The sequence below is a fragment of the Coregonus lavaretus genome (assembly GCF_964263955.1).
Source record: "Coregonus lavaretus genome assembly, contig: HAP1_SCAFFOLD_584, whole genome shotgun sequence".
In the NCBI taxonomy this organism is placed as follows: domain Eukaryota; kingdom Metazoa; phylum Chordata; class Actinopteri; order Salmoniformes; family Salmonidae; genus Coregonus; species Coregonus lavaretus.
In genome coordinates this window covers 279951-292896 of record NW_028165063.1, presented here as the reverse complement: position 1 = coordinate 292896, position 12946 = coordinate 279951, and the positions used below count along the sequence as shown (strand labels likewise).

Below are 12946 nucleotides of genomic sequence, written 5' to 3'. Positions count from 1 at the left end.
CAACACGTTAAAAGAATGAACACCACCCTTTTCATTTCCTATTCAGTGGTCCCGTGATTTAAATGAGCAAGTGTTGTTTACAAGCAGAGAGTTATTACGTTGTATAAATTCAGGACTTGTAACCATGTACTTTCTCATACTGACAGAACGTCACCCTAGTTGATATTAAATATTGCTATTATATTTGTGTTTGGTTCAATAGTTTATGGCTCAAGGTGAGTTGAGTGTGAGACCAGGACATCCCAATGTACACGCCATGTAATGACTCCCTATAATTTATTGGCCACGTTTTTATTGCATGGTAATATGGATGATTCAGCATGATTGACAGCAAGCTCATTTCATTACTCACCAGTATACTGCTAATATAGCCCATCAACGTGTGAAAGAAAAGGTTTTTAGAAAGATTTAATGGAAATTCTAAATTAGAAATCATTCTTCTAATCCAACAGAAATCTAAATATGCCTCCATAATTTAAATTATATGATCATGTATTTTCTAATCATTGCTGTTGAATAATGAGGGAAATCTAACCTTCCCTAAACTAAACATACGACCACATATCTCCACCATGTCCTGAGTTAGCCATGGTGCGTCCAGTTTCAAGCCTCATTAATTGTCTGGGGAAATAATCCAGGGAATGCAACAATAATGAATGTTTGATCCAGTCTGGCAGGGTTTACTCCAATAAAAGGCAGATTACCCAGATTAGCATTAGTTCATATGAGATTACAGCTAATTAGGTCCACAGTCCGAGACCATAATGCTGTCTCCAGATCAACCTGTTGATTTCTTATGTTATCTAGTTTAGCGAATGACTGTGATTATTGCTGAAGATAGGATTTTCTAACAGATGCTTTAACGGTATAGGAGGGTTTCAAGGACACAGATTAAGGCTAGTCTTAAACTAATAGGTAATTTCAAGGGATATTCTCCAGAGTTAGTCAAGGGATATTCTCCTGAGTGGCGCAGTGGTCTAAGGCACTGCATCGCAGTGCTAACTGTGCCACTAGAGATCCTGGTTCGAATCCAGGCTCTGTCGCAGCCGGCCGCGACCGGGAGACTCATGGGCGGCGCACAATTGGCCCAGGGTAGGGGAGGGAATGGCTGGCAGGGATGTAGCTCAGTTGATAGAGCATGGCGTTTGCAACGCCAGGGTTGTGGGTTCGATTCCCACGGGGGGCCAGTATAAAAAAAATTGTATTCACTAACTGTAAGTCGCTCTGGATAAGAGCGTCTGCTAAATGACTAAAATGTAATGTTTAAACAGTTGCTACTTTACTGACAATAGACTATCATCTGACACATATATAGTACATAACACCTATCTGACAGAAAGAACAAATCCCCAGTCCTCTTATCAAGCCTTAATTAGGCTGTGTGAGCTGTTTAACAACTTTGCACTCTGCTGGTGGACAGGATGTGTAAAAGAGGCCATGGACAGATAAACTGCCCCCAGGACTGTGATCTCTGGACAATACTGTTGACAGACTCACACCTGGTGTTGTTGTATTGTGTTTCCCTGGTCAAGAAAAGATGGCCATCCATTGTCTACTTCCCATCATCTCATTGGGAAGATGAGCCTAATAACACCCCCCCCACTCCCGTCACCCCTCATCTACCGCCCTCTGACCCCTACACCCCCACTCCTCTTTCTCGCAGTCAGCTCAACGTAATTTAGTCCCTTTGGAGGAGGACTGTCTCATTCAGGAACACATTACATCATCCCACAATACCCCTCTGCTCTCTGAAAGGGGGTGTCGAGAGACGAGAGGCTGGAGTAAAAGGGGAGGTGTTTGTGTAGTGCGTGCGTGCGGAGAGGGAGGTCACTTGGCAGCTTTCAATCGGGAATCCATTGTGTTACCATGGGAGACAACATTCCTAAAATCAGCTGGTAGCAACAGGCTTCTATAATTTACTCCAGACATGGGGGCAAGGGAGAGAGCGGTAAACTGGGCTAGGAGATACTGAATGGATGGCAGAGCCTAGTAAAAGCAAGGGAGGGAGCGGTAAACTGGGCTAGGAGATACTGAATGGATGGCAGAGCCTAGTAAAAAACAATGTCCATTCACACATTCCTTGGACAGTTGACTGTTGTTTGTATTTACACCACAACCACAAATAATGAGGAACATTAATCCCAAATCCATCAAATATTTCAACCAGAGACACTTTATTTGATGACGGATTAAATTGCCTTATTTGTTTTTGTTGTTAGCCTACTCCATTGTCATTTCATTGTCAAGCCATTTTGCCATTGGCATGACAGTTCCATAAGGAGTTGGCAAGAGAGCAGAACCAGACCGGCTCCCAGGCTAGTACTCTGCAAGTCTGGATAACATTTTCTGGAGCTGGAATAGATTCGATTCTGGAGATGGAATAGATGGGAATAGATTTCTCTGGCAGGGAAAAGCAATTATGTTGCAGTGGAATCCACATACAACTAGATACACTGCCATCTAGTGAAAAAGTCGAGTTGTAACTTTCAATCAAATTGCATAAATGAGAAAAAAAGACCAACACATATTTATAATACATTTATTTAATGGTAAAGAGTGCAATGATACAAACCATTTTCACAAAGAAATGAGAAGTTGATTTAATATCTAAAAACAATACTCTCCTCATGTTAAAAAACATAAATACTTTCCATGAACCAAGACATGTGCTATTCATAAGTACTGACCCTTGACAACACCCCACCTTTATATCTGGGTCGTATTCATTAGGCACCAGACGGAAGAAAACAGAATCAAACAGGGTTCCTCCCTACCTGAACTTGTCAAATAAGTAACGCTTTCTTTGCTTTCTGTTAGAAAACGTTTGCTACGGTGAGCCCTAATGAACACGACCCTTCTGGCTATAATAGTTGAACGAGTTTATTTAAAACCCCTTGTAATAAAATGTTCTCATGCTTTAATCAAGCAAGGCTCGTATAATGTTCCCAACACCAGGTTGGGTTTTAGTGTTGTGCTGTAATGGCAAAGTAACAGCATACAGTATAAAATCTAGCTCTGGTCCATTGCGCAACGAGTTGCCTCTTCCCCTGTCCAGGAAGGCTCAGCGCCAACAACCTGCACCGAACGCCCTGGTCCAGAGCTATAGAAAACCGCAAAGCCTTATAAGTCCCAGGCTGCATTGTCCAAGCTACAATCAAATTGATTCCGTTAAGTTAGTTCGACTAGACAGGAAGTCTTTACCTTTGTAAAATGAACAAATAACACAAATGAAAATTCTGATAGTAAAATATGTACGTAATAAACATGACCATCCTCAGTACAAAATCTTTTTTTTATACAGTTGAGGTGCAAATTAACGCAAGAGTATATTAGTTTTACTTGATGACTCATTTGTTGTTGTTGAATAAAATGCACCTTCTAAATAAAGGTGAGGGCAATATGAGAAGATTTGACACTTGGGTTAGCTCACCGAAATAACCATTTAACATTTTAGCAGCTACATTTCCAGTTCGGTATTGCAATCGTTTTAATAAATGAATGAATGGTTTGAACAAAACCATGTAAAATATAACAATTTCATAGATAAATAACACTGAAAAGACTACAATATGATAAGGAAAACCATTTCCCCCCCACCACGAGTACATTAATAAAATCAACTTGAAATCATCCTTTGAAAAATGGAAGTAGAAAAAGTAAAATGAGGAACATAGTACATTCACTAACAACTGATATTTGAATTTTGACCTTCTTCCATATGGAAGCATATGCATCTATAAAACCATATGCCTTAAAACCAGATACAATATTGAGAATTGGGTTTTGGATGCAGTGAGGTAATGTAAGCTACACATGATAGAAATAGCATCACTAGATTGATGTTCTAGTAATGATATTCTATGTATGCTCCACGTTCTCCTCTCTTTCCCTCCAGCCACAGGTTTGATTTGCTAGCCTGGTCCCAGATCAGTTTGTGCCGTCTTGCCAACTTCTATGGTCATCGGGTGGAGATGGGCAGAGATCTCACTTTAGCACCAATGACATGGTCTTAAATGTGTAAACTCCATCCACCCGGTGCCCTCGAAAAGATACAACGAATGCATACATTTTTTGGCATGTCAATGGCTATAGGAGTTGACCAAAAAGGTCAAAACAGATATGGGACTGGGTTATTGATTGGGAGGCCCTCATTCTCCCTCCTCCAGCCATTGGTTAGATTGGGTGGCCACTCCTACTTCCTACTGAAAAAACGTCCCTCCGCTCCAGCCATTGGTTAGATTGGTAGAGCCCCCTCCCATCCCCCCTCCAGCCATTAGTTGGATTCGTAGACCCCTCCTCTCCTACTGAAAGAACTTGAGGCCTGCGACCAGGAAGAACTTCTCCAGGAAGATCTCTGAGTCGAGGACGGCGATGTGTGCTGCTCGGCCAATCAGGGAGTTGGCGGTGTTGGGCAGGGCGTGGATGACATCGTAACGCACCAGGTTACAGTCTCTGTTCTGGAGCACCGGCAGCAACAGGTTCTCTATCATCTCTACATACATTGAACCTGGGAGACGGGGAGGGGGAGAGAGAGATAGAAAGGGAGTGAGAGAAAAAAGGCAAGACCGAGAGAATAATAATAATGATAATAATGATAATAATAATAATGATGATAAGAATAATAATAATGCTAATGCAAATAATAATGCTAATAATAATGTTAAGAATAATAATGCTAATAATTAAAATAATAATGATAAATGATAATGATAATGATAATAATAATGATAATGTTAATAATAATGATAATAATAATGATGCCGATAATAATAATACCGATAAAATAAAATATGATGATCATAATAATAATAATAATGCTAATAATACTAATACAAATAATAATGATAAGAATGATAATGATAAGAATAATAATGCTAATAATAAAAATAATAATGACGATAACAAAAATTATAATAATGATAATAATAATAATAATGATAATAATAATAATGATAACAATAATAATAATGATAATAATAACAATGATAATAATGATAAATGATAATAATAATAATAATAATAATAATAATAATAATAATAATAATGATAATAATGACATTTAGCAGACGCTTTTATCCAAAGCGACTTACAGTCATGTATGCATACATTTTACGTATGGGTGGTCCTGGAATCTAACCCACAATCCCGGCGTTGCAAGCGCCATGCTCTACCAACTGAGCCATTCATGACAACAATCAAGAATCAATCAATCAATCAAATATATTCATAAAGCCATTTGGACATCAACAGTTGTCACAAAGTGTTTTACTGTAACCCGGCCTAGCAAACCCCAAGCAGCAGCGACAGGAACCAGGCTCAAGTGTTTGGTCCAGTAGCTTGTCTACAGTGTGAACCAATGTCCTGTAGGACACATCTTTGTGGCCTGCTCTGAGAAATATGTCGGGCTCACCTGTTTGTTTGTCTTTCAGGGCTGTCTTACACATCTCTATCCTGGCTGAGTGATATGGGACGTACCGATCCTGCAGAGAGCCGACTAACACCACGTTCCTGAAGTGATGCAGACCTGCCACAATACATTGACACAGCATAGCTATTAATGTAACAACAGACGGCATCGTAAAACAACAAGCTTCATTTAAGAGAGAACAGATTGATACAAGGCGTTAACAATGTAACAAACTGCATTGTAAAAAAACATCAACAACAATGATCTTTACTCTGCTCAGCTCACCAGATTTCTTGCTGAGCTTGTAGAGGAAGGTCTGTCTGGGATCAGAGTGGTCTCTGCAGGTCAGCTGTAGCAGAGAGCCAGACTTCTTCCACTTCTGCATGAACCACAGGCCTGGGAGGAAGGAGGAATACAGGGGTTAGAAGACAACCAGGGGAGAGCAAGACATTCCCTTGCTTCCTTGACCTTAGTTAAAGGAAAATATACCTGAAACATTTTCACAGTAAGCTTGCCAGGAATAGTACACATACATTTTTAAAAAATTAAGCTAGGAGCTTTTTAAATTGAATGTTGTATCTTGTTTTTAAAGTGTTGTCTAAACGTCTCCTCTGCTTCCTCCTCCAAGCATTGTAGCCTGCCTCAGCCTCATCACTGTCTGGCTCAGCAGCCTACTCTCTGTAAAGCAAAGTTATTACAACTTACTGGCCTATTTTTTGCTCCTGCTGAGGTAGGTGCGGTTTAAATGTTAGCTTCTTACTTCATCCTTCTAAGTAATACTAGCCAGAGCCCTTCAGCTTTACTGCAATAGAAGCCTCTCCAGGCAGCTAGCCACCTGACTGACTGACACCTATCTATAAGCCACTATTCACCAGTTGTTACTCATTCTCTTAGTCAGTTTAAAAATGGCCTTTTATCCGGCATCTGGCAAACACACTGTCAGCAGAGCCGACTGTGAGCACGAATGAAATAAATCTAATGAGGTAGGATATTTGTCCGATTCAGAAAAATCCCAGTGAGACATAGTGTAGAGGGTATAGTGTAGAAACATACCCGTGTTGACCAGAGCAGAGCTGTTGTACAGGGTGCCCAGGTGAGGTCCAGACAGCGAGAGGAAGGTGTGAAGTCTGCTCAGGTAACATTTAAACCTGGGTCTGCTCAGTACTGAACGAACTATCAGGTTCCCCAGGGAATGGCCTACGAAGCTGAGGAACAGAGAATATAGATACGGGTCAGTGATCACACAGGAGCTCAAATCAAACAAGGCAACAGTAAACATGTTGTCCCCCACCAATGATGCAGCCCCCCTATAGCTTGGGCCAATCAGTGTCATTTTGTAAATGCCAGATCTCTATGGCAAGACGCATCATTCAACCAAGTTTGGTCAAAGTCGGGCCAGTGGTGTCTGAGATATCACGTGTGACTAACGTACTAAAGGACTGAGACAGATCCACATGGTGGGGGATCATTCAATATGGATGGGTGTGGAGAGGACTGTCATAAACCAGGGAGAATCTCAATAGCATTAAGCTGCTTCCTTTCCTTGTCTCCTTTCCTCCATCTGCACTGATTGGAATGGTGACTGACTGGACAGGGGAAAGGTGACGGACTGGACAGGGGAAAGGTGACGGACTGGACAGGGGAAAAGGTGACTGTCTGGACAGGGGAAAAGGTGACTGTCTGGACAGGGAAAAAGGTGACTGTCTGGACAGGGGAAAAGGTGACTGTCTGGACAGGGCAAAAGGTGACTGACTGGACAGGGGAAAAGGTGACTGTCTGGACAGGGGAAAAGGTGACTGTCTGGACAGGGGAAAAGGTGACTGTCTGGACAGGGGGAAAAGGTGAATGTCTGGACAGGGGAAAAGGTGACTGTCTGGACAGGGGAAAAGGTGACTGTCTGGACAGGGGAAAAGGTGACTGTCTGGACAGGGGAAAAGGTGACTGACTGGACAGGGGAAAGGTGACTGACTGGACAGGGGAAAAGGTGACTGACTGGACAGGGGAAAGGTGACTGACTGGACAGGGGAAAAGGTGACTGTCTGGACAGGGGAAAAGGTGACTGACTGGACAGGGGAAAGGTGACTGACTGGACAGGGGAAAAGGTGACTGTCTGGACAGGGGAAAAGGTGACTGACTGGACAGGGGCCAAGGTGACTGACTGGACAGGTAAAAGTCCAATCATGGCTGGTAGAGATCCACTATGTTGCTTTAACCTGTCCCATTATTACTTGTTCTTTCAATTAGTGCAGATGAAGGACAAGAGGAGAGGGAGGCACTTTAGACTTTTGCACCCATAGTAGTCAGCCTTGGCAAGAAGAAGAGACGGTGAGGTTGTAGATCTGAAGAACCAGATGTACCTGATCTTAGAGACTGTGAGGTTGTAGATCTGAAGAACCATATGTACCTATAATGGCGCCGGAGGGGATGGCTGACGATTTACAGGCTCCTAACCAATTGTGCTATTGTGTGTGTTTTTTTGCGTTTTTTGTGACTTATACTGTACATAATGTTTCTGCCACCGAGCATACCAGACAAGCTAAATTACTTCTATGCTCTCTTCGAGGCAAGCAACACTGAAGCATGCATGAGAGCATCAGCTGTTCCGGATGACTGTGTGATCACGCTCTCCGTAGCCGATGTGAGTAAGACCTTTAAATAGGTCAACACTCACAAGGCCGCAGGGCCAGACGGATTACCAGGATGTGTACTCTGAGCATGCACTGACCAACTGGCAAGTGTCTTCACTGACATTTTCAACCTCTCCCTGTCGGAGTCTGTAATACCAACATCTTTCAAGCAGACCACCATAGTCCCTGTGCCCAAGAACACTAAGGTAACCTGCCTAAATGACAACTGACCTGTAGCATTCACATCTGTAGCCATGAAGTGCTTTGAAAGGCTGGTCATGGCTCACATCAACACCATTATCCCAGAAACCCTAGACCCACTCCAATTTGCATACCGCTCCAACAGATCCACAGATGCAATCTCTATTGCAATCCACACTGCCCTTTCCCACCTGGACAAAAGGAACACCTACGTGAGAATGCTATTCATTGACTACAGCTTAGCGTTCAACACCATAGTGCCCTCAAAGCTCAACACTAAGCTAAGGACACTGGGACTAAACATCTCCCTCTGCAACGGGATCCTGGACTTCCTGATGGGCCGCCCCCAGGTGGTAAGGGTAGGTAACAACACATCTGCCACGCTGATCCTCAACACGGGGGCCCCTCAGGGGTGCGTGCTCAGTCCCCTCCTGTACTCCCTGTTCACCCATGACTGCATGGCCAGGCACGAATCCAACACCATCATTAAGTTTGCCGACGACACAACAGTGGTAGGCCTGATCACCGACAACAATGAGACAGCCTATAGGGAAGAGGTCAGAGACCTGGCCGTGTGGTGCCAGGATAACAACCTCTCCCTTAACATGATCAAGACAAAGGAGATGATTGTGGACTACAGGAAAAGAAGGACCGAGCACGCCCCCATTCTCATCGACAGGGCTGTAGTGGAGCAGGTTGAGAGCTTCAAGTTCCTTGGTGTTCACATCACCAACAAACTATCACGGTCCAAACACACCAAGACAGTCGTGAAGAGGGCACGACAAAGCCTATTCCCCCTAAGGAGACTGAAAAGATTTGGCATGGGTCCTCAGATCCTCAAAAGGTTCTACAGCTGCATCATCGAGAGCATCCTGACTGGTTGCATCGCTGCCTGGTATGGCAACTGCTCGGCCTTCGACCACAAGGCACTACAGAGGGTAGTGCGTACGGCCCAGTACATCACTGGGGCCAAGCTTCCTGCCATCCAGGACCTCTATACTAGGTGGTGTCAGAGGAAGGCCCTAAAAATTGTCAAAGACTCCAGCCACCCTAGTCAGACTGTTCTCTCTGCTACCACACGGCAAGCGGTACCGGAGCGCCAAGTCTAGGTCCAAAAGGCTTCTTAACAGCTTCTACCCCCAAGCCATAAGACTCCTGAACAGCTAATGAAATGGCTACCCGGACTATTTGCATTGTACCCCCGATCCCCTCTTTTACGCTGCTGCTACTCTCTGTTTATTATCTATGCAGTCACTTTACCTCTACATATTACCTGATTTACCTCGACTAATGTGCCCCTTGCACATGGACTCTGTACCGGTACCCCTTGTATTTAGCCTCGCTACTGTTATTTTACTGCTGCTCTTTAATTATGTTATTTTTCTATTTTTATTATTTTATTTTTTACTTATCACTTATTTGTCTTAAAACTGCATTGTTTGTTAAGGGCTTGTAAGTAAACATTTTACTGTAAGGTCTACAACTGTTGTATTCGGCGCATGTAACGAATAACATTTGATTGGATTGGATTTGATCTTAGAGACGGCGAGTTTGTAGATCTGAATAAACCATATGTACCTGATCTTAGAGACTATGAGGTTGTAGATCTGAATAAACCATATGTACCTGATCTTAGAGACTGTGAGGTTGTAGATCTGAATAAACCATATGTACCTGATCTTAGAGACGGCGAGTTTGTAGATCTGAATAAACCATATGTACCTGATCTTAGAGACGGTGAGGTTGTAGATCTGAATGTACTGAACTATTTCATCCAACAGCCGGTCTGTCATCTGCTCAAAGTCAGCAAACGTGTCATTCTGTGGGTAACACAACAAAAGTCAGACCTAAAGTTCTACAGACAGAGAGACCGACAGACAGACAAGGACACAGCATTGTTTACTGCACTTGCATAAGAGGATACAGACGAAACTGCAATCCAATGACACAATACTGCACACCCATGAGACGAAATTAAAACAAATTCCTATTAACCATCCATTGTTGATTGTCATACATAATGTCCCATAACAATGTGAAGTGAAGAGGCAGATGAGGTAGTGTTGGTTGGTTTAGGTGTCTCATAATGAGGTAGTGTTGGTTGGTTTAGGTGTCTCATAATGTGGTAGTGTTGGTTGGTTGGTTTAGGTGTCCCATAATGAGGTAGTGTTGGTTGGTTTAGGTGTCTCATAATATGGTAGTGTTGGTTGGTTGGTTTAGGTGTCCCATAATGAGGTAGTGTTGGTTGGTTTAGGTGTCCCATAATGAGGTAGTGTTGTTTGGTTTAGGTGTCCCATAATGTGGTAGTGTTGGTTGGTTGGTTTAGGTGTCCCATAATGAGGTAGTGTTAGTTGGTTTAGGTGTCCCATAATGAGGTAGTGTTGTTTGGTTTAGGTGTCCCATAATGAGGTAGTGTTGGTTGGTTTAGGTGTCTCAAAATGAGGTAGTGTTGGTTGGTTGGTTTAGGTGTCCCATAATGAGGTAGTGTTGATCGGTTTAGGTGTCTCATAATGTGGTAGTGTTGGTTGGTTGGTTTAGGTGTCCCATAATGAAGTAGTGTTGGTTGGTTTAGGTGTCTCATAATGTGGTAGTGTTGGTTGGTTGGTTTAGGTGTCCCATAATGAGGTAGTGTTGGTTGGTTTAGGTGTCCCATAATGAGGTAGTGTTGGTTGGTTTAGGTGTCCCATAATGAGGTAGTGTTGTTTGGTTTAGGTGTCTCATAATGAGGTAGTGTTGGTTGGTTTAGGTGTCTCATAATGAGGTAGTGTTGGTTGGTTTAGGTGTCTCATAATGAGGTAGTGTTGGCTGGTTGGTTTAGGTGTTCCATAATGAGGTAGTGTTGATTGGTTTAGGTGTCCCATAATGAGGTAGTGTTGGTTGGTTTAGGTGTCTCAAAATGAGGTAGTGTTGGTTGGTTGGTTTAGGTGTCCCATAATGAGGTAGTGTTGATTGGTTTAGGTGTCTCATAATGTGGTAGTGTTGGTTGGTTGGTTTAGGTGTCCCATAATGAAGTAGTGTTGGTTGGTTTAGGTGTCCCATAATGTGGTAGTGTTGGTTGGTTGGTTTAGGTGTCCCATAATGAAGTAGTGTTGGTTGGTTTAGGTGTCCCATAATGAGGTAGTGTTGGTTGGTTGGTTTAGGTGTCCCATAATGAGGTAGTGTTGGTTGGTTTAGGTGTCCCATAATGAGGTAGTGTTGGTTGGTTTAGGTGTCTCATAATGAGGTAGTGGTGGTTGGTTTAGGTGTCCCATAATGAGGTAGTGTTGGCTGGTTTAGGTGTCCCACAATGAGGTAGTGGTGGTTGGTTTAGGTGTCCCATAATGAGGTCATGTTGGTTGGTTTAGGTGTCCCATAATGAGGTCGTGTTGGTTGGTTTAGGTGTCCCATAATGAGGTCGTGTTGGATGGTTTAGGTGTCCCATAATGAGGTAGTGTTGGCTGGTTTAGGTGTCCCATAATGAGGTAGTGTTGGATGGTTTAGGTGTCCCATAATGAGGTAGTGTTGGTTGGTTTAGGTGTCCCATAATGAGGTAGTGTTGGATGGTTTAGGTGTCCCATAATGAGGTCGTGTTGGTTGGTTTAGGTGTCCCATAATGAGGTCGTGTTGGATGGTTTAGGTGTCCCATAATGAGGTAGTGTTGGATGGTTTAGGTGTCCCATAATGAGGTAGTGTTGGATGGTTTAGGTGTGGTACATTATGGTTAGTTACCTGGTTGCGTTCTGACATGAGGAAGTCTATCCTAGTTCCAGGTAGGCCCAGCTCCAGGTAGGTCTTCACCAGACGCAGGTCTGCACTGTTACCTGGAAGATGCAGAATGAAGGAACACCCAAGATATTTCACATTAGACCTGGGTTCAAATACCGTTTGAAATCGTTCAAATACAATGAGCAATGCATTAACCTGTCTGGAACGCCACTGATGGGGCTTTACGATTGGTTCCATTGCCAAGGTAAACTCGATCAAGCCCAGCTAACGTATTTGAAATTACTTCAATAGTATTTGAACCGAGGTCGGTTTTCAATATATTTGACCACAAGATGTCCTGTGCCCAAACAACAGAGCAGATAAAAAGTTTGGACAAATTATGGGACTAAATGGATAAAGTCTAGTTACCATCGAGGCCGTGGACACAGACGATGAGGTGGATACCCTCGTCAGAGTTCTCATCCTCCTCCAGGCTAAAGTAAGGAACATTGGAGGCCAGGTCTCCCACCTCACTATACAGGAAGCCTGGTAGTCTCAGCTGCTTCAACTCCTCTTTGGCCACAACAAAACTACACCATGAGGATAAGGAAGGGAGACATGTTATTTATTTGCCTGCCCAGGCACATATACAGAAATGTTGCTTAATAAAATAGGCTATTATGATAATAATAATAATACTGTACACTGATGACATACACTGAGTGTACAAAACATTAAGAACACCTGCTCTTTCCATGACATACTGACCAGGTGAATCCAGGTGAAAGCTATGATCCCAGGTTAAAGAAGGATTTTTAAGCCTTGAGACAATTGAGACATGGATTGTGAATGTGTGCCATTCAGAGGGTGAATTGGCAAGACAAAAGACTGAAGTGCCTTTGAATGGGGTATGGTAGTAGGTGCCAGGCGCACTGGTTTGTGTGAAGAACTGCAATGCTGCTGGGTTTTTCATGCTCAACAGTTTCCTGTGTGTATCAAGATTGGTCCACCACCCAAAGGACATCCA

The 12946-nt window shown here is 43.0% G+C and overlaps 1 protein-coding gene across 1 annotated transcript in view; it reads right to left on the bottom strand.

The window, feature by feature from the left end:
* Positions 1-2525: 2525 nt before the first annotated feature.
* The window catches only part of LOC311116328 (protein FAM135A-like), a 50302-nt gene continuing 39881 nt past the window's right edge, over positions 2526-12946 (bottom strand). Inside the window, exons 16-22 of the mRNA XM_084191421.1 lie at positions 12349-12509; positions 11944-12035; positions 9958-10055; positions 6461-6612; positions 5693-5803; positions 5411-5524; positions 2526-4507 (exon numbers count right to left, since the gene is read on the bottom strand). Coding sequence (XP_084047547.1) covers positions 4302-4507; positions 5411-5524; positions 5693-5803; positions 6461-6612; positions 9958-10055; positions 11944-12035; positions 12349-12509 — 934 coding nt within the window. The 3' untranslated portion in view covers positions 2526-4301. The remainder of the gene's footprint in view (positions 4508-5410; positions 5525-5692; positions 5804-6460; positions 6613-9957; positions 10056-11943; positions 12036-12348; positions 12510-12946) is intronic.